Source organism: Halyomorpha halys, unplaced genomic scaffold (assembly GCF_000696795.3).
Source record: "Halyomorpha halys isolate HHAL.00 unplaced genomic scaffold, Hhal_1.1 Scaffold394.1, whole genome shotgun sequence".
In the NCBI taxonomy this organism is placed as follows: Eukaryota; Metazoa; Arthropoda; class Insecta; order Hemiptera; family Pentatomidae; genus Halyomorpha; species Halyomorpha halys.
This window is the reverse complement of record NW_027107850.1, coordinates 718,910-738,445: the sequence shown is the minus strand read 5'-3', so window position 1 is coordinate 738,445 and position 19,536 is coordinate 718,910. Positions and strand designations below refer to the sequence as shown.

Sequence of the window (19,536 nt, the reverse complement as noted above, 5' to 3'; positions counted from 1 at the left end):
TATTATTTTTTTTTTTGGAATTTCTAAACTTTATTTATTGATAAATATCACAATCTGCCATACATTGTTAGTCAATAGGTAACAGTGATAACAGATCACATTCATAATAAAATAGAATCAAATAAAAGAACAATAAAAATAAATAAATGGAAAAAATACATACAAATAATTAAAATCTCTCTCTAAATATATATAAACAGAAGGAAAAAAGAATAACATAATCACAAAATGTACATGAAGAGAAACATTATAATAATTACAAAAATAAATAAATAATCACTAGTAACATTTACCCTCTCATATAGATTTACTACACCATCAACCTGAGTATTCCCGAACTTACTCTATACACCTCGTGTTAGGGGCAGGCAAAGCTCTTTGAGATCCCAACGTATCCCGCTCACCGCGTCGCTGGTAATGAGCCAGTGGATGCTGAGTAAGAGCGCTTAAGCCGCAAAGACTCAACTTCAGTGGAGCATCTGACAATTGCCAGAACTTTAGTCGTCCATTTTTATTTTACAATAAATATCTTGGCCACTTCCGATTAACCTTCAAGGTGGATTGTAGAGATGAGTGGAACTGGATAAAGTTTGAACCAGAATTAGGAAAATTAGAAAGATTTATATGGAATTCTGAAAATTTGGTTGGTATGAGGTCGAGGACAAAAGGGATATGCAGGGCATGGTGTTTAGTTGGAAACGTAATAGGGTGCATTTACTACGGTTCTAAGGATTTTGGATTAAAAGGATTGGATAAGTTTGATGTTTAATGGTTTAGCTGTATAAACTTTGGGGCTATGTCCGTAGGTCCAGATATGTCTTAGTATAGTGTTATAAATTAGAAGTTTGTAATAAGAGTGAAGGGAGGCGTAAACTGCTTGGTGGACACCGGAAGCTCGAGTACGATCGTATCGCGAGGAGCATAGGAGATATTGGACGGCGGAGAGAGGACAACCTGGGTTGTCTGACAAGGTGTGTAACTCTCAATTGATAACCCTGGGTGGGTCCTGCAGCATTGAGGGAGAGGCGGTAATGGGTTTGAGTAAGTTGGGTGCTCTAGGGAATCAAGTTACGGTTCATGTATTGGAAAAGATGACTCGGGACAACCAAGTAATTAGATGGTGCGACCTATAGGATAAAGTGGGGGCGCGGATAAAGACCAAAATAGGCAATGGGAAATAGAAATCTGAGGAAAGAAATATAATTTCTGGAGACTCCTGAGGGCGAGGTAGGCGAGGTGATGCAAGGGAAGAGTGGGAAGCTGGAATTTCAGAAGAATTCAACGATGTTTTTTTTTAAGGAGGGAGAAAAGCTGGGTGCTACTGGGAAAATAGTTCATGAGATTCCACTGAAGCAAGATAGGGTACTTATGTAAAGAAAAGGCGTTATCCCCAAGAACTTCGACAGCACATCACAGAAGAGATAGAGAACCTGAGAAGGCAGAAGATAATTATAGACAGCACCTCGCCTAAGGTTATCCAAAGAGAAGTATGTGTTAGGGCAGAACCAGAATAATTTTTTGAGGCACAATATCTACAAAGATGGCGTGAAACCAGACATACATAAAGGTGTTAGCCTTGCATTGGATGGCGGTACCCAAAGACGTGAAAGGAGTGCGACGATTGCTAGGAGCGCTGAACTACTACGGGAGGTTCGTACCGGACTTGGCGGAATATCTAGTACCTCTCAACAATCTACTAAAGAAAGAGGATACTATAAAGATAACACCTCAGATGTTGAAAAAAAACAACGCCCGTAAGTGCATAAAGAGGCTACAGAGGGAACCGGTCCTGGCATTCCCAGATTTCAAGAAGAAATTTATCCTCATGACTGATGCAAGCGAATATGTGAACAAGCCCGGGAAGGAAAACGTAGCCGTGGACTGGCTTTCAAGGGCGGTAATGATTAATGCAATGTGAACGGTGAAAGGTGAACCATCTGGGAGCGGGAGACAGTTCCTAAGAGAGTGGAACCCAGAAGAAGAAGAAGATGACATGCCGGACACCGACAAGAGAGTTGACACATCTGAAGATGAAGACTCAACTGCAAGTACACCCACGAAAATGGAAGAGCTAGAAGAGATGGTAAACGACATACGCCGCCAGGTCATCTGGAAAACTAAGACTTATGAAGCAAGATTAATGAAAATGGAGAAATACGGCAGCTGTAATCTCAAAACCATCTGGTGTCGAAGAAGACCAGATTTGCAGAGCATTGAAAGATGCATCTAAATCGGGACAGACTCAACACTTGTATATTGGCAACGCAGCTCTTTAGGACAAGGTTCATTGTCTCTGGCGGACAGAAAGAATTGGAATAGACCGGACATTTATACGGTGCACGATGATGGTGGAGACTCTCCGGGAACCACAACGCAAAAAAAAGGTGACGCTCGCCTATCACCAGGCCAAGATGAATCATAGAGGGCTTAGTTAAACTCTACAGGCGCTGTGCCGGCGATATTTTTGGTGGGGAATGAAACGCACTATCCAAGACACCATAGATAATTGTGAGCACCAAATATGACCAGCACCCACCGCAGGCGATACAGGAAGAAACGCCCACTGCAGAAACGCCACTTGGTGATCTACAGGTGGAATCGTTTACTTGCAGAGGGCACAAGGGGATCATGGTAGTAGATGTCTTCAGTAAATTAGCAATGGCGCACCCAGTGACAGTAAAAACGGTGGAAGCAGTATTGAAGGCGAACGTGGTTCCAGTACTACGGCCTTCCAGAAAGAATCTCATTTGACAACTGACGAGAGTTTGACAATGCTGAAATTAGAGCAGAGATGAAAGTCTTGGAGGTAACGTGGCACTTAAATACTCCAGGTCACCCGAAAGGTAGAGGCGTGATAGAACGTCTCCATAATACCCTTCGGGACCACCTACGAGTGTAATAGCTGTCATCTCGTCGAGCCGGACGAGGCGATGGAAAGGGTGATCATCGCTTACAACTACTCTATACATTCCGTCACAGGGTTTGCTCCATTCATTGTTATTTTTGGATTACGTGGACGACGGAGGGACTACCGGGATACGGCGGCAGGAGAGAACTATTGCCGTTAACAGTATGACAGAGCGGAGGGTGTGGGCTAAAGTTAAGGACAGGATTGAGAGTCTTAACCAAAGAAAAGTTCGAATCAAAGTCTCTTTATGATTCAGGACAGTTAATTTATTATTTAAAAATAAATATTTCAGGACAATAACTAATGAGTAAGTAATAAATATTGGCAAAAAATAAATAATATATATATATATTTATAAACAGGAGAACCCATTTCTTTAATAAAAATGATTCTCACACCCATCAAGCCACTTGAATATCCCACTTCCTACCGTCCTATATTTATAAATCCTAACAAATCCCACCAGGACATATTTACTCTCCGTCGCAAACCTCTAATCTCCTGCCCTACGGTATATTTTTGAAATTTCCCACAATCTTCTGTTTAACATATTCGGCACTTATGACTCCATCTAGACAAGAAACTTACTTCGAATCTCCATGTAAGACTGAAACGACAAGAAACTGGCTGTAGATTTCGATTACTACAACACATACTTGACAAACGCTCTAAATTTCCTATTCACTTTGATAAAAAATTATCATATACCATGATAATCAGACCAATTTGGACATACGGAATTGAACTCTGGGGCTCTACCAAATCATCAAATTCATCTCGTATCCAATCTGTACAATCAATAATCCTTCGTAAAAACACAATTAAGTCGCAAATAAACTCATTCACAAAGACCTTAACTTCCTTTCGTTGCAGATTTGGCTCGAAATATATATGCGCCTTTTCATTCCAAACTCCTTACCCATCCCAACCCATTAGTTCTTAATCCCTCATCCTTAAAAATCCCCGATAATCCTCCTAGGTGTCTAAAAAGATGGCCACGGGACCTTCTAATTTAAATTTATATTTGAAGTACCACCATTGGGTGATTCGTTTCCACGATTATCTAGTGAAACATTCTTCATATTTACTTATTGTATTTTTTTTTAAACAGTTGTAAATTTTCAATAAATATAAAAAATGAGGAGGTTCTTCATTCCAAAAGAAGCTAATGTTGTTTAATACAATCCGGAATTGAACTCATTATATAAAAGTAGGGACATCAAAGAATGGACATTTCCACCTTTACATAATACACAAGGACAATATAGCTTGCATAACGAGAAGTTTTGTGCGTATACAATTATGCAACTTGACCAATATACAACTAAAAGACGTCATCGCAAAGGGGAAAATTTATATAACTCGGTTAAATGTGGGATTTGTGACACTACCTCAATTGGAACGGTTATGGATCGGGGGAATCTTTTGTCTTTATTTGTACCGGCCCTTGGTTCATATAATAAGCTGTATCATTTATTCCAAGAAAACTTACTTTGTCTATACTATAATATAATATTTATTAAAGATAATTAATACAATCTGTCACAAACTAAGGGTATTAAGTATTAGTGTTCAAATATTCATCACACGCAACAGAAATAGAAGAACAATAAATAGAACAAAAAAAGAGAAAAAGGACAAAAAAAAAGTAAATGATAATAACAGTATTCATTGAATTAAAAGAGAAAAAAATTAAATTTAAATTAATAATAATTATTATACATAATTTTAATTTAAAACTATATTAAAATACATACAACCAGTAAATTTGTTGTTGGGACAAGTGAGTTTGGGTAGTTGGGAGGTTTATCTGGGAAGGATTGGCATCTGGTTCAGGGTGAATTGATTTGAGGCCAAGTAAGGAGCATTAAGCATTTTATGAAGCATTTTGGATTATAAGGATGGAGTATGAGAGAAATTAGGTGTTTCTAGAGTCCCAAAGCTATACTACATATATACAGATAGGCCTAATCATAGTCATGTAAATAATTGTTTTGTAATCTATTTGAAGTTTGTTTAGTAAATGTTGTAACAGTCGGAATCGACGAGCAGCTTTCAGTCTTTCCAGTCTTGTATTAAGATTTCAAGTCAGTCTTAGTATAATCCTAAGTAACAGATCTGTTCGACAGTAATAAGTGGGGTAGTATTAAAGGATCTGTGGGGCAGAAAGTCGTGGGTTTACGATGAAGAGTAGTTGTGATTTGGGGGGATTTATTGAAATTTATTTTAATCCTCCAGTTTTAGCACCATTCTTCAATGGTGGTTATGTGAGATAGGAGGGTTTGGGAAATAACGGAAAGGGTCATTGTTCACTGACAATAGACATGTGTCATTAGCATACGTGGTGTTGATAGTGTTAGGATGGGTTGAGATGTCAGTTTTAAAAACTGCTATCCATAATACAGACCAAGGATACTACCCTGAGGTACACTAGCAGAATGAAGAAAGAGGGATGATGTGTGATTAATTATAATAAAGAAATATATAAATAAAAGAAAATAATATCTTTATTAATTTATTTATTTTTAAACATGAATTTACATCAAAAATATAATAAAATAATAAAAAAAAAATTAAGTACAGGTCAAAAAAAATTAAATTTAAGTAACAATAAAATAAATAAATATTCACTTCTACATACAATGTTTACATTCATCAGGGAAACTCTGAGGCAAACCTTGCCAGCCCCTGTGGATGGTAGGGCACAATTCCATGAGATCCCAGCGCTTCTTTCCTAGCCGCGTCACTGGTTGAATAAAAATTAAGTTCGATATCCTACTAACAGGTATTTCAGATCTAATTATTCCTTTTGGGATAGTAACTTTATGAGTGATTTCAAAAATAAAAATAGTTTTGAGCATATATATATATATATATATATCATATATATTACTTATCCACCCACCCATACCTAGCTGAAATACATCTGATACTGGAACAGTGTATAAACCTAGTACGATTTCAGACCGCTTCTTCACTCTTAGACTTCGTGAATTTTTCAAAGGGGGCTCTTAGTGATGAAGAAAAGCGTAAGTTAATTATTAATTTTCTATCATATGACGTCTATGAATTAATGAGCGAGTGTACTTCCTACGCTGACATTATACCTACCAATTCTGTTTTTGTCAACACCAAGAGTGAGATTTTCGCTCGACCTATTTTGAAAGTTCGGAAACAACTACTAACTGAGTGAACTGGCCAATTGATCAATATATTCAAAACTTGAAAATCCTCAGCAAGGACTGCAATTTAAGACTGTAAGTGGTAAGGACCACACGAATCAATACATCCTTGACCCGTTAGCTGTCCACTCAAATTTTACAGCGTTTGTTAGAAAACAATTCCAGAGGTCTAGAGGACGCCATCAAACAAACTCCCGCATTGGAGGGAGCACAAATCTACGGCGTTCCCGATGTTGGGAACTTCAGTTATTCTATGTGGACTACCTCTCTCTTTTTTGGCTAATAGTCACTCTCTATCGTAACCACATTGTGCTCTCTAATTACAATCACCGGAATGGACCCTCGTATCTCTGTAGCTCCTTGCTTCTGTGCGATATACTATTGTCCCGATTTTTACTTCGCCGCTAATATCTCTGACATTTGAATTGTGGCGTTTCGTCTTTTCTCGCATAATCCTCTCTTTGACCTTATCCAATCGCTTACGCAATGCCTTTACGTTATTAATAACCTCACTGTCTCCCCCAGTCGTGCTCGATAATCCCGTCGACGCTCTCTAAGCCCAAAAAGGATTTCGAAGGGGGAAAACCCAGTTACGGTATGAATGGAATGGTTGTAGACCGCAATTGCTTTTATCATAGCTTCTTCGGGTTCCAATCCCTTTTCCATCTGGTGGACCCGTAGATAATCGCCTAAGGTGCTGTGAACTCTCTCGATGCCTCTCCTACTCTTAGGATGTCCCGGTGTATTCAGATGCCACTCCACGTACAGATTTCAGGAGGTTGTCAAATTTTCTCTCCCCATCTGACGAAATATGGTCCGGAACGCCAGGAAATTGGAACCACGTTTTTAAGGCTCCTAGCACTACGTCCGCTGATTTATCCCTAACTAAGTGCGCCATAGCTACATTACTGAAGAGATCCAAGGCGGTTATCCATTTGTGTCCCTTCCAGGTGAAGGTATCCATTTTGAGATGGACGAATGGAGTGTCAGGTGTGGGGGTCTCATCCTGCATTGGTCTTGGTGGGGGTCTGTCATATTTCGTGCTAAGGCATACAGTTTCCTATGACCTATGACCTGACAAAGTTGGTCATCTCTGGCTCCCGGTTTCGACCTGATGGTGTTAATCTGACTTCGTCTGTAGCTGCCATATTCTACTTTCATCAGTCCGGACGTCCTCGTTTTCCAGATTATCTGCCTCACTTTGTCGTTCACTATCTCATCCACTTCTTCCATCTCCACGAGTCTGCCTCCAGTCGAACTATCATGTTCAGACGGTAGGTCCCCCTCGTCCTGCACGGGTGCTTCCTGGGTATCCTCCTCGCCAGGCGTACATTCCCTGAGAAACTGCACAAAATTTTCCTTCCCAGGCTTGTACACCACATAAATGTTATTATAACCCTCGCGGATGACTCCTCCAATTTAACCTACCCATTGGAGTGGTCGATGATCAGTCTGGACTCTCAATTTTCTTCCGAATACATATGGTCGGAAGTGCTCGACGGCCCATACTATCCCTAACAATCCAGGGCACTGTATCGCGCTTCGGCATCCGTGAGACGTCTGCTCGCATACGCTACTGGACGGTCTCCGCCTGAGCCCTCCTGGGACAACAACGCCCCCCGTGCGTACTCACTCGCGTCAGTTGTGTTTGTGAATTGGTTTTCGAAGTCGGGAAAAGCTAGCACTGGTTCTTTTTGTAGCTGCTCCATGCACTTGCGTATATTAATCTCCATGGCCAATGTCACAATCATTCGGCTACCTTTTTTCAGGAGGTTATTAATAGGAACCAGATACTCTTCCATCTCGGGCACGAAACGCCGGTAGTAATTCATAGCCCCCCCCCCCCCGTATTCCCTTGACATCCTTGGGCACCGTCATCTTTCGAATAGTCTCAACGTTTTGCGCATCTGGTTTAATCCCGTCCTTTGTGATCATATTCCCCAGAAAGTTAATTTCTTCCTGACCTAATACCAACGTTTCTCGAGACAGTTTCAGCCCGAACTGCCGAACCCTTTGGAAGACATTTTCTAGGTGCTGCACATTATCTCCTTCCGATTTACTGAAGACTAGAAGGTCGTCCATATACACCTGACACATTGATTCATCCGAGCCACGTAAAAATTCGTCCTTCAAGCACTGGAAAGTGATGGAGGCGGTCTTCAATCCAATCGGCATACGGGTGAATTCATAATGTCCCCTATCAAAGGTGAATGCCGTTTTCTGTTGGTCTCTTGGGTGCATTGCTATTTGATGGTATCCCGCTATAAGATCAAGTGTGCTAAATATGACCGCCCCCCTAGTCGATCTAATATATCTTCCTTTCTTGGTATCGGGTATTTTTCGTCCACGGTATTATCGTTCAATTTCCTATAGTCGATAACGACCCGATATTTCTCCGTGGATTCCCTTGGCGGACTCTTTTTCTTCACCGCCCATAAAGGACTATTGTACGGTAAGGTGCTATCCACTATCCACTAGTGCCTATGGATAACTCCGCTCCTTCACGTATGTGACTACGTCCCTTTTTAACTAGATCTCATGGACGGTTCTCCCTGTCTTGCCTGATGTATCCCCCTCCTTAAAAAATATATCCGCTTATTTGCTCATTACTTGATGTCTCCAATTTCCCATCTTATTAACCGCCCCTACTCTCGCATTCATTCCTCTCAATAACCGTTTCCAGGTAAATTCTTTTTTCTCGATCCTAATAACCCAACGGTTTCCCACATTCCTTATGCGAGCACCTACCTTCGATAGTAAATCGCATCCGACAATAATTTGGTATTCCCGCGGCATGTTTCCTACCACAAGAGCCACTATATTCTTTCCACCAGCCCCTCATGCCCCTAAGTCCTTTTCGACTTCCCCTTCTATGTTACAGGGTCCCCCCAGGGTGATTAACTGACAATGACATACCTGTACTTTATGTGTCTGGTGTGTCCTCTCTCCGTCACTCAGCTTTCTCAACGCCTTCGGGTATACAATAGTGTTGGAGCTTCCCGTGTCCACCACGCACCGCACTCCTCTCACCTTGATGATAGGCAGGCCGCTGCTCTCCTTTCTCACGTTGTAACTCACCATCGTCCGGCCGCCGCTCTGTAGGCATTCTCCTAAAATCTCCTCAGTGGACCTTCTCCATACATTCCTTCACTAACTCTCCTCGTTTCTCCACCTTCCATCTCTGTGCCCGAAGCCTCTGACGTACCGAGATATCACTGTCTGACTCTTTTGTCCTAAGTGGGGCTCTCCTCCGCCTTACTTTCTGAACGTTAATTTACATAGTTTCCCCTGGACCCGCTTCCTTCTTCCGGCAAAGCCTCGCTATATGACCCTCGTTCCCGCATTCAAACCATCGGGTTCGGGGACACTGGGCCACCAAATGACATGTCTTTCCACACCCGTGGCACCTTCGCTCCTCCTATCTACCATTGCTCCTTGGTTTGGCCTGGTCCATCCTTCTGTCGCCTGTGCATCTTTCTCTGCCAACGTCCCTCTGGTCTGTTCTTCTCCAGAGCGCTGAGCCGTTTCTCGGACGGCTGTATTCCGACGGCCCTATTCCAGCCAGCTTCGTCCATCTTCATCCTTGTATCATCTTCCCAGGCGCTAGCGTCCATCATGTCTGTGGCGCATTATACGAAGGTCCGCTCTTGTGGCAGTCCTTCCCTCTTATTGGCTTCCTTCGCTAACTGCACCTTTAGTATGGTGTCCAGGAAACTTGTCTCCCACTGCACCACGTCTGGGCTCTGCGTTTCCCTCATCTTTTCGGTCACCAAATTGAAGTGGGTTAATAGCGCAGCCTCGTACTGTCCGTTCGACTGTCCCTGCTTCCTCTTTTCGCGGAACATGTTAAATATGTCCTCCTGCGGGGTCCATCTGCCAGCTCCGTACGCTTTTTTCAACCTCTCTTTTATCACTGACCAGAGCGTCTCCTCGTCCGCTTGGATGTGGTTGAAAATTGACCTTTTTATCCTACAGATCAGAGCAGTGATATGGCGTCGTCCCGATCCAATAGGTCCTCCGATACCTCCATTCTTCCTATAATGCGGTCGCCACCCTTGAGGAAGTGGTTGAGCTCACCTATCTCAACTGAGAAGCGTTCCAGGCCCGAGATGGTCTTCCTAATGTCCTGCGACGTAGCTGTCCTCACTTTCAATTTAGCCAGTACGTTGGCATGCGCTTGGGCCAACGTAGTCTCTGGTAATGCGGGCATGATTGGGACTGGGGCTACCGGTAGCGCAGGGGGTGCAGGGGCTGCCTGATCCGCCGGATTAGTCAGAGGAAAGTTCAAGACTGCCGCTACAATTAGTGGTTGTTGTTCCCGTTAACCATGTCCTTTTACCAGACAAAATTTCACACCTTAAAATTTGGAAGGAGGAAAAAGTAAAATAATAGCAGAAAAAAAAAGAGCTGAGATGAGATCTCGTTTAAAATAACTATTTAGCACAGAGTAAAAAAAGAAAAAATGTCAGCACACTGGAGTCTCGGGTTTCGGCACCACTTAAGTGAAGTCAGGTAAAAACTATAAAAAAAAAAAAAGGAAAAAGGGGGCATAGAAATAACACACGTTCTTGCTGAATTAATACTACTTTATTTCCCAACTTAATCTGCATTATATACATTCTGAGTGTTTGTTTATGAGGGGAGATAGGATTAGGGCTGGTACTATGCCTGGTCATCCTATAACTTGTATATATATGAACAAAACGAAAGAATTAAAAAAACAAATTAATTTTATGCATTAATAAAAAAGGAAAAACAGCTTAATACTATATTATAACTAATTTTATAATAAAAAAACAAAAGGAAAATGTCGATAAATGTGCCTTGAGCAAATGTTTATATCTATTCTCAGCAACAATCGTCGATTGCCTCTCCTTTCCCAGCAAAAGATCACACCGCTTTTGTTTACAATCCTATGTTTTCTTTTATTATAAATATCTTATAGTTAAAATAAATCCTATTTAAAAATTGACTAATCTAATAAAAATTATAACATTTTTAATTAAATGTTGATTCAACAAGGTGGGTTCTTTGAATAATTATTTTGGGTATTAACTGTTGCCGTTGGTAGAAAGTGAAAACAAATAAAGGATTTACCGTATTTTCTGAGTTCAGCCAATCAGTCAGCTCTTGATAATAGTTAGCAGTGGCAACAAAATTTGTCCCAATATCAGATAACATTCTGAAAGGACGGCCTCGTCTACAAATCTGTCGAAAACATCAATGGATGCTTCAGTACATAGATTATTTGGTGATGGATTACCTTGGTTGAGAGGTAATACTTCTCCTTGAACTTTCACGTGCTGAAAATGGTCTTGCGAAATCAACTCCTGCAATATGAAAGGCATTGTTTTTAGAAAACCTGGTTGGTGGGACATTACCCATCAAAGAGTGTGAAGTAGGTGTGAAGAACATTCTACATATTAGAGATTGTATATATATGAGCTTAGAGATAATATTTTTATCTTGCGGCAAAGTTTGCATTGGGCAATAATCGCGAATCTTCTTTGGATAAAAGCCAGAAGGGGAGTGCAGATAGTATGAAGCGATGTCTGATGATAGTACTTCACCAGAAGTACAGTAAAATGCGCCTCACTTGGTAGAAGAATTGAATGCCTTTGGTCACAGGCAAGCTGAGCATTGTCCAATCTGCCGCCAACCATCCCGGAAAATTTCCAGGTGAAGTAGCAGATTAGACAGTCGTTTTTTTTTTATTTATATCCCCCTCTCTTGCCATTTCTAACATACGGGATGCATGAACAGTGGGGTAGTGTGCATGGCACTGCTCCCCAAGATCACAATTCTTTTTTTTTTTTCTTTATTCTTTTATTAAATTTTTTACTGTGGTGCAGCCCAGTACTAGGTTTAGCACCTTACTGATGGAGCTGCACCTTGTCCACTGCATCCGTTCGGTAGGTCCTCCTGGTGCGTATCTGTCTGGGTGCCTCCTGCAGTTACCAGGCTGGTCCAGTCCTCCTGGTCTCAGTCTGGGTCAGCTTCCTCCTCTTCTGGTGGCTCGCCGATGTTGGGCGGTCAAGTCCTTCCCATTGTGAAATGAGTTGGGCTCATCACCACCTTCTACCCGTAAATGAATTCTCTGAATAAGGGATAATTCTCTTCTTCAATCACACAGGAAAAGTTCAACTCGGCGGGGGGGAAAATCCCGGGCTTTCTCGACAGCCTGGCTCGATGTCCTTCCATGGCGGAGCAATTACGTGTTCTGCTGTTTCAGGAACTCCGCATGTGGGGCACCGGGGGTCGATGTTCTTTCCAAAGCTCTGCAGCTTTCCCCGAAACCCCCCGTGTTCTGTTGGATCTGTGAGACCCAATAGTCTGGGAGGACCGATTTAGCCTTCAATCTGGAAAGGACGGTAGGGAAGAATTTTCTCAAAGTAGCGTCCTTCTGGCTTGCTACCCACCGTCCATTCCACTCCTGTATTGAGTCTTCCCGCAGTATTTTCTTCCATAAGTTTGGAGTCTCGCCGATACTCTCTCGGAGCTCCTCCGGTAGCCCTTCTAGTCCCTGCCACTTTACTTTATATTTAAGGACATCCTCCCTGAGGATGAGGTCTAGGGGCATCACTTCGGCCAGCACCTGCAGCGCCTCATATGACACCGTTCTGTATGTCTTCGTGACCTTCAGCTGAGCCAATCTCTGTATGGTGGCTAGTCTTCTCTCCTGTGTCTGCGTGAGGTTTCGGCTCCACGCAGGTGATGCGTACCTCAGAATACCCAAGATCACATCTTTATGGTCATAGTTGCAGGGTACCTGAGGCCACAAAATGCACCCCCTACCTACTTAATCCATTGAGTGACAGTGTCACCCTGTTCTTTAGATACACCAGGTGAGAAGTAGCATCGAATCTTCTTCTTATCCTCACACCAAGATATGTCACCTCCTCACCCGGTCTAACCCTCTCTCCTTGGATATCCAGGGTGATAGGATAAGACCTGTCTGTGGAGCCTATTATCAGTTTGGCCTGTGTCTTGGCTGCTACCATACTCAACTTCCTCTTCCGGCACCACTCCCCTATGAGACTGGCGCACCTCTCCGGTTCTGTCTTTAGTCTGGATCTCCTGTCCTTGGCCACGACGACTGCCTGGTCGTCGACGTAGGCTGTGGCAAGGAACCTTTTGTCCTCTAGTTCCCCCAGCAACTCATCGAATACTAGCTTCCACGGAGCTGATCCTAGGACCGAACCTCTTTCGATTTTTCTCTCGACCTCGTAGTAGTTACCCCTGATCCTGACACTCCTGTTGTTGAGGTAATGCCTACGAGGGAATATAGATTCCTGGGTGTCTCGAGCTCTTGCAACCGCTGGCCTTCTGTTGAAGGCGGAAGTCAAACATGATCAATAAGACATATTTCTCCGCCCCTTCCTCCACGTTCTTACACACTCTCAGCAGCGCGTCCGTAGTTCTCCTGCCATGGGTCGAGCCGACTGCCGTGGATGACTTGCAGCACTTAGGATTGGTCTAAGGCCGAGGACGATAATGTGCTCCAGGACCTTACTAGCTACTGGGAGGAGGCATATTGCTCGATAGGATTTAGGCGTTTCTTTATCCTTACCACTTCCCTTGTAGAGCAGTCTCAAGTCTGCAATCATCCACTTGTTTGGAAAGTACCCCTTATCCAAACACTCGTTGAATATATCCAACAACTCTTCCTTGATATAAGGGACACTGTTCTTGCAGCATCTATGCTATCTAGTCCTGGAGCCCTTCCGATCCTTTGTCTTTCCACGGCAAGACGAAGGTCCCACATATCTCATGGTGGACATGTGGACAGGTACCTGGTGGGTATAACGTGGTGCGTCTAACCATTTCATCATCTGCACTATCCTGGGACGGATCATCCCTAAGGTATGTATAATCTATATACTTTTTAAACCCGATACCTGATTCTACGGGTGGGTTACCTTCAGGTGTAGGTGTAGACAGGTGGAGTTGGTGACAACATAGTTGGTGGACAATGATACATTGTCTGCAGATGAAAACGGATGTACACTGGCGAGTTTTATCTTTGGGACATAAGCAGTTTCTGCATCCTGGCCAAGTCGTTAATATGTTTAATTTATTATACCTTTGAAGTATTCTAGTCCAAGCCAGGTCGTAATTGGTTTCAGATCTTCGGATTATTTTGATACAATCCAGTTCCGGTGTTTAAAGTACACCATTTAGGTAGGTGAATTTGACTACATTAGAAATTCGTTTCTGGTTGAGAACCAAAGACATAAAAGAATCCCTGAAAAAGGGCCAGACCTAAATATTGCCAGAGAATGAGGAAAATTTACCTTCAGGTAGGATCGATGGGCGACCGACATGAACCACTGTTTGGGTGGTATAGGTTCTGCTTTAGACAACTTTGTACTTTCATCCTGTTGTTTAAGCCTTTTTTCTACGCAAACCCAGTGCCCAGATGCTTCATATTTGTGGTGTTTTGTTTCAAGAATAATGTGATATCATATGGTTTTGGAAAAACGTCTGAGTTGTTGATAACACACAATTCCTCCATAGGTGCTCTCAAACTGATACGTTTGTTCCAGACCACCTTACATTCCCTGAAAAATTAGAACACCCAAAATAATATATCCTCACGGTGGACCAAAATGTTGAGTCCACAGCCTGGTTGTCCTAGGGACACCCTTACAGTATAACCTTTTTTGACTGCAGTAGTTAGGAATTACCTCAACAGTTCACTTAGAGGTTGTTACACTATTGAAATGCGGAAATATTGGAGTTTATAAAATCGGTGTACCTTACATAATGTACAAAGCAAGGTAGATTGAAGAGACATCCTTCGCTGATATTTTTTTATTGATATTAAACACCTTCACATGGTGTTTTATATTGTACGCTAAGAGGGGGTTATTCATTAAAAGAGAAATTGGCATCAAGAGGAAACAAAAAACTTTCCACTTTATTCTATTTTAACATTTATTAGCTCATTTTCCCATGAAATCAAAGGTTACATTAGTAACCTTCATTTCGAGTGTATCACCAACACCTTTTAAACTGAGTAGCTAAGTTTACAAGCAATTTCGGATAAAAAATTAAACATGTGGTTAAAAGCTTTTCATATGTTGGAAAGTGATTATATAATTAATAATCATATAAAATATAAACAGTATTTATTTCTTATAGTATAAGTTAATACAAACTTTATGTTTTAAATATAGAATAATGAAGAAAACGACATCATCGATCATGCAACTCAAGGTTCCACTTACGAAAAGAAATATATTCCCAATAAGAGATTGGAAAAAATTTTTAATAGAAGCACACCAAGAGTTCAATGAACTGTATGATCGTAAAACTGAAGAGCATCGTGACATTAAAGATTTCGAATTTACTAAACTCCTAGCTCAAGGAGCATTCGGGAAGGTGTACCTCGCTCGATTAAGAGAAAATGATACAAGATATGCAATCAAGGTGTTAAAAAAACAAAAAAAAAAACAGAAGTCAAAACAAGTAACCTGCATTTTAAGGGAAAGGGATATCCTCCAAGCATTGAATTTTCCGTTATGTATCCATCTTGAAATGTCCATCGTAAATGCCGATTCCATTTATCTCTGTCTTACCTATTATCCTTGCGGTGATTTGTTCTTACATCTCAAGAAAAGTCAGAAATTCAATGAAACAGTTTCTAAATTTTTCGGAGCACAGACAGTGCTTGCATTGGAGTACCTCCACTGTCTTAAGGTGGTCCACAGGGACATAAAGCCGGAGAACATTCTCCTGGACATCAATGGCTACATCAAACTGGGTGACTTTGGTATCAGCAAGAGGATCGGTGATAGCAGAACTTACACATTTTGTGGCACGACTGAATACTTGGCTCCCGAGATAATCTTCCACAAGGGTTATGGACTAAGTGTCGATTGGTGGTCATTAGGCGTTCTTCTTTACGAGATGTCGGCCGGCTACACTCCCTTCAAGGATTCGCGTATTCTGGAAACCTACAGTAAAATCCTCACTGGAAAATATACAACTCCGGATCACTTCTCTAAAGAATTGGTGGACTTGCTAGGAAACATTCTTCAAGTGGATTTATCCAAGAGGTTTGGTAATCTGAAGAGTGGAAGTGACGACATCAAGAATCATTCATGGTTCCACGGCACAGACTGGATGGGGCTGTATAACTGTACATTGCCTTCTCCTTATGTACCAAGCAGGTTCCAAGGTAAATTTAAGTGTACTGATTCTATCAAAGATTTGAACGATGAATTAACCGTTCGTCGCCCTTAGCGAATTTAGTAACTTTTAAAATACAGGAACATTCGAATTTTTAATATCACGAATGTATATCTATTCCCGCTTATTTATTTTCGAAGCTGAGAAGTGATAACATGCAAACTATATTACAAATGCTATTGTAAGTGCTTGTAAATAAAATCCTCTTTCAATTATTACAATTGTCGTGTTTACAATTACTTATGAGATTATTATTTACTCAGGATTAATGGAAAAACAAATTGAATAAATTCATACAGCATCTAAAATTATAATAAATAGGTACCCATTTGTTTTTAAGATAATATAGAAAAAAAAACTTTCATTAGTAGACAATGAGTATTAATTACGATAAAAATTATGGATCTTACAATACAATACTGACGAACAAAGGAATACATTCAGTACAAAATTTAATGCAGGTTTACAAAATAAAACTCATAAAATTCGTGTCATAAAAGTTGTGAGAGATGGCAACACTGAAGAAGGAATAGATGGAGAGAAGGTTACTTTTGGTGTGGTTGTAGTAGTGGATCGACGATTGGAAATACGTACGCGCTTGTAGGTTTTTTAATTTTTAATGACTGAGGATAAAATTTTAGTTATTACAGTGTCAAAGTCTATAAAAACTTTTTATTCGATGTGATACCAAAACATTGGTCAACATAGACCAAGTCTCTGCCTGGCAATTGAGGTGATTTAAAACATTCCTTTTATCCATCTTTATCTCCATTTAGCAACATTTTATTAAAGTAAACTATTTATTTGCTGTATTGTAAATTGATTTTTATTTGAAATGATTGTACTGTTTAACTCAGGTATTCCTCAGAATAAAAGTGGGGGATATTACCCAAATTAAATTTTTATATGCTGGTATGGATGGTTTGAATAAAGAAGTGGACTGTATGTAGAAATAAATTATAACTATGATGAACAAAATAAAAAATAAAATGCCTCTATTCTTGGATGATTAATGACAATTGATTATGTTTTGTCCAAGATGATTACGATCTGTATTATTGCGTTAGTTATTAATTTTGATTATTGATTACATTAATGAATGAGATTACAATTACTTGATGTTGGTTTATAGTGAGGACTTGTTCTTCTGCTGTGTTCTTTAGTTCCCTCATCCTCCTCATCATTTCGTTCCCTGCCTGGCGGTGTTGATTAACCTATTCGCTCATCCTGAGGAATAGTTGATTGCTAATTGCCCTAGACAGCCTGTGTTCACTTGTCTGTGTTGTCTCTTCACTCTCAAGAGGTACTTAGCTAACTTCTTTTTTCCCCACTAGATGGCAGCATTTTCATATTCATCTTGAATTCTATTCAAATTTGAGGGGGGACATTTTCCCCAAACAAACCGCCCACCTAAATTAAGCTGTGCTAATTTATAAGAAACAAAACTGTGGTGTACATGTGAAGAGGGTGTGGTTTTAAAGATGTATAAAGATTAGAGGCCTTTTAATATAGAAGGATATTGACCAGCATGGACAGAATTTTTTGTGAAAATGTTCATGCGAGAGCAATGCAGAAAGATAAAGGAAACAAATTTTGAAGATACAATGATCAAACAAACATAATAATTAAGTTTGTATATAGAAATAAATTGTATAAATAACTCATGTATAGAAAAATAGGAAATAGTAAACATTGCTACATAAATTAAGAAAGTAAATGCACACCCTAAGTGCATGTAACAAAGCAAATTCAAATAAAATGACCAACCGAACAAAACTGCAAAATAAAGTTTCACCTGTTAGGAAACCTGTGGTGAAAAGAGAACTTTATAACCTATGTAGTAACAGTAATAATGTTAATGATAATTATTATATTAACAACAGAATAATATAAGATAAATACCAAGACAAACGCTAATGTCAACCACAGTTTCAGTTGCAAACCTATGGACATCTGTTAGGAGATTTTTTAGGTTCTGGTATCAATCACAATCTCGTCCAACAGTGGTGTAAGTTGTCAAATTTGTCAAAATCGTTTTCATACAAAAGGAGATGAAGCTCAGTTTCGCACTGTAACGAAACATGTTACCTGGATATTGGTCATTAGAAGATTGTAGTAAGAACATACTATCAAGGGGTGATCCCGATATAGCATGGCAGTTAACATTTGAAGATAGCGGTGTCTCATCTTCTGATTTGAGGAAAGCAGTTGTAATTTGTAATTGAAGTTGTGAAGAGTTCATTTGAGTTGCTGAAGGAGTTCTTTCGGTGGACTGAATATCTGAATAAGTAATCAGAGGTGAAGTAACGGCTGGTGTTGTTGCTACTGAAACAGTCTGTTGACACTATCTAGCTGAAGGAAATGAACTTCGTTGAGGATATGGAAGAGGAACTGGAGAATCCTTTTGTGTTCGAATATTACCATGTTCATGGCTGATAGAAATAGTGTTGCGATGGATGATATTTTCAATTCTGGTTCCATTCTGAACATTTTTCATGTTGGTTTGCCCACTGGTTTGAACAGGAGTGGTCTTAGGGATCTGAGGTGGTATTGTTTGAATTTCTGATGATTCTGTCCTAATTACAGTAGGCAGAGTGAAATATTCTAAATTGTCTCTGCTAAGATGAGCATCAAACTCACTTCTTCCATTGGCACTAGGTATTCAATTTTTGGATGTTAACATATTATCTGCCTGTATTTTATCCTTAGAGCTGATAGGTATGACTTTTGCTTGTTTATCCTCCAAAGTATGCTGCATATTTGAAAATGGAGTGACTTGATCTCCAATTCCGATTCCTCCACTTAACAAGGGATGCCTTGCAGTTTGTTGCCGTTGATGATTCCTGTTACTGGCAAGCTCATTTTACACATTTTAGACAAACTGGATATAATTTAAATTTGATGCACCAAAAATCATACATCGGAAAAAAAACAATTTCAAACGAAATTTTGAAAAAAATGAAGACAATATAAAAATTAAGCCAGTAATAAAAATGAGATGCACAAAATTTAAACTCATGTTAGCCTAACATGATTAGAAAAGAGCATTTCATTTTTGTTTTTAGCTTCGTCTCAAAGTACCAAATACTATTTTTCAAAGAAATTTAAAACTAGAAATTTTTAACCTCGATTTATTCGGACGATTTTGGTTTTCCACCAGTGCCTATTCATAACTTAAAACTTTTGTGACCTAATAATTTATATATTAATTGTATAATATAACAAGAGCCCAAGAGAAGAAAAAAGGCAGTT

At 40.3% G+C, this 19,536-nt stretch overlaps 1 protein-coding gene and 1 long non-coding RNA gene across 2 annotated transcripts in view; one reads left to right on the top strand and one right to left on the bottom strand.

Moving 5' to 3' along the window:
- The window catches only part of LOC106682189 (uncharacterized), a 704,551-nt gene that overhangs the window by 219,325 nt on the left and 465,690 nt on the right, over positions 1–19,536 (bottom strand). The window lies entirely within an intron of this gene.
- The window catches only part of LOC106682176 (uncharacterized), a 12,759-nt gene continuing 8,427 nt past the window's right edge, over positions 15,205–19,536 (top strand). Inside the window, exon 1 of the mRNA XM_067046214.1 lies at positions 15,205–16,337. Coding sequence (XP_066902315.1) covers positions 15,274–16,337 — 1,064 coding nt within the window. The 5' untranslated portion in view covers positions 15,205–15,273. The remainder of the gene's footprint in view (positions 16,338–19,536) is intronic.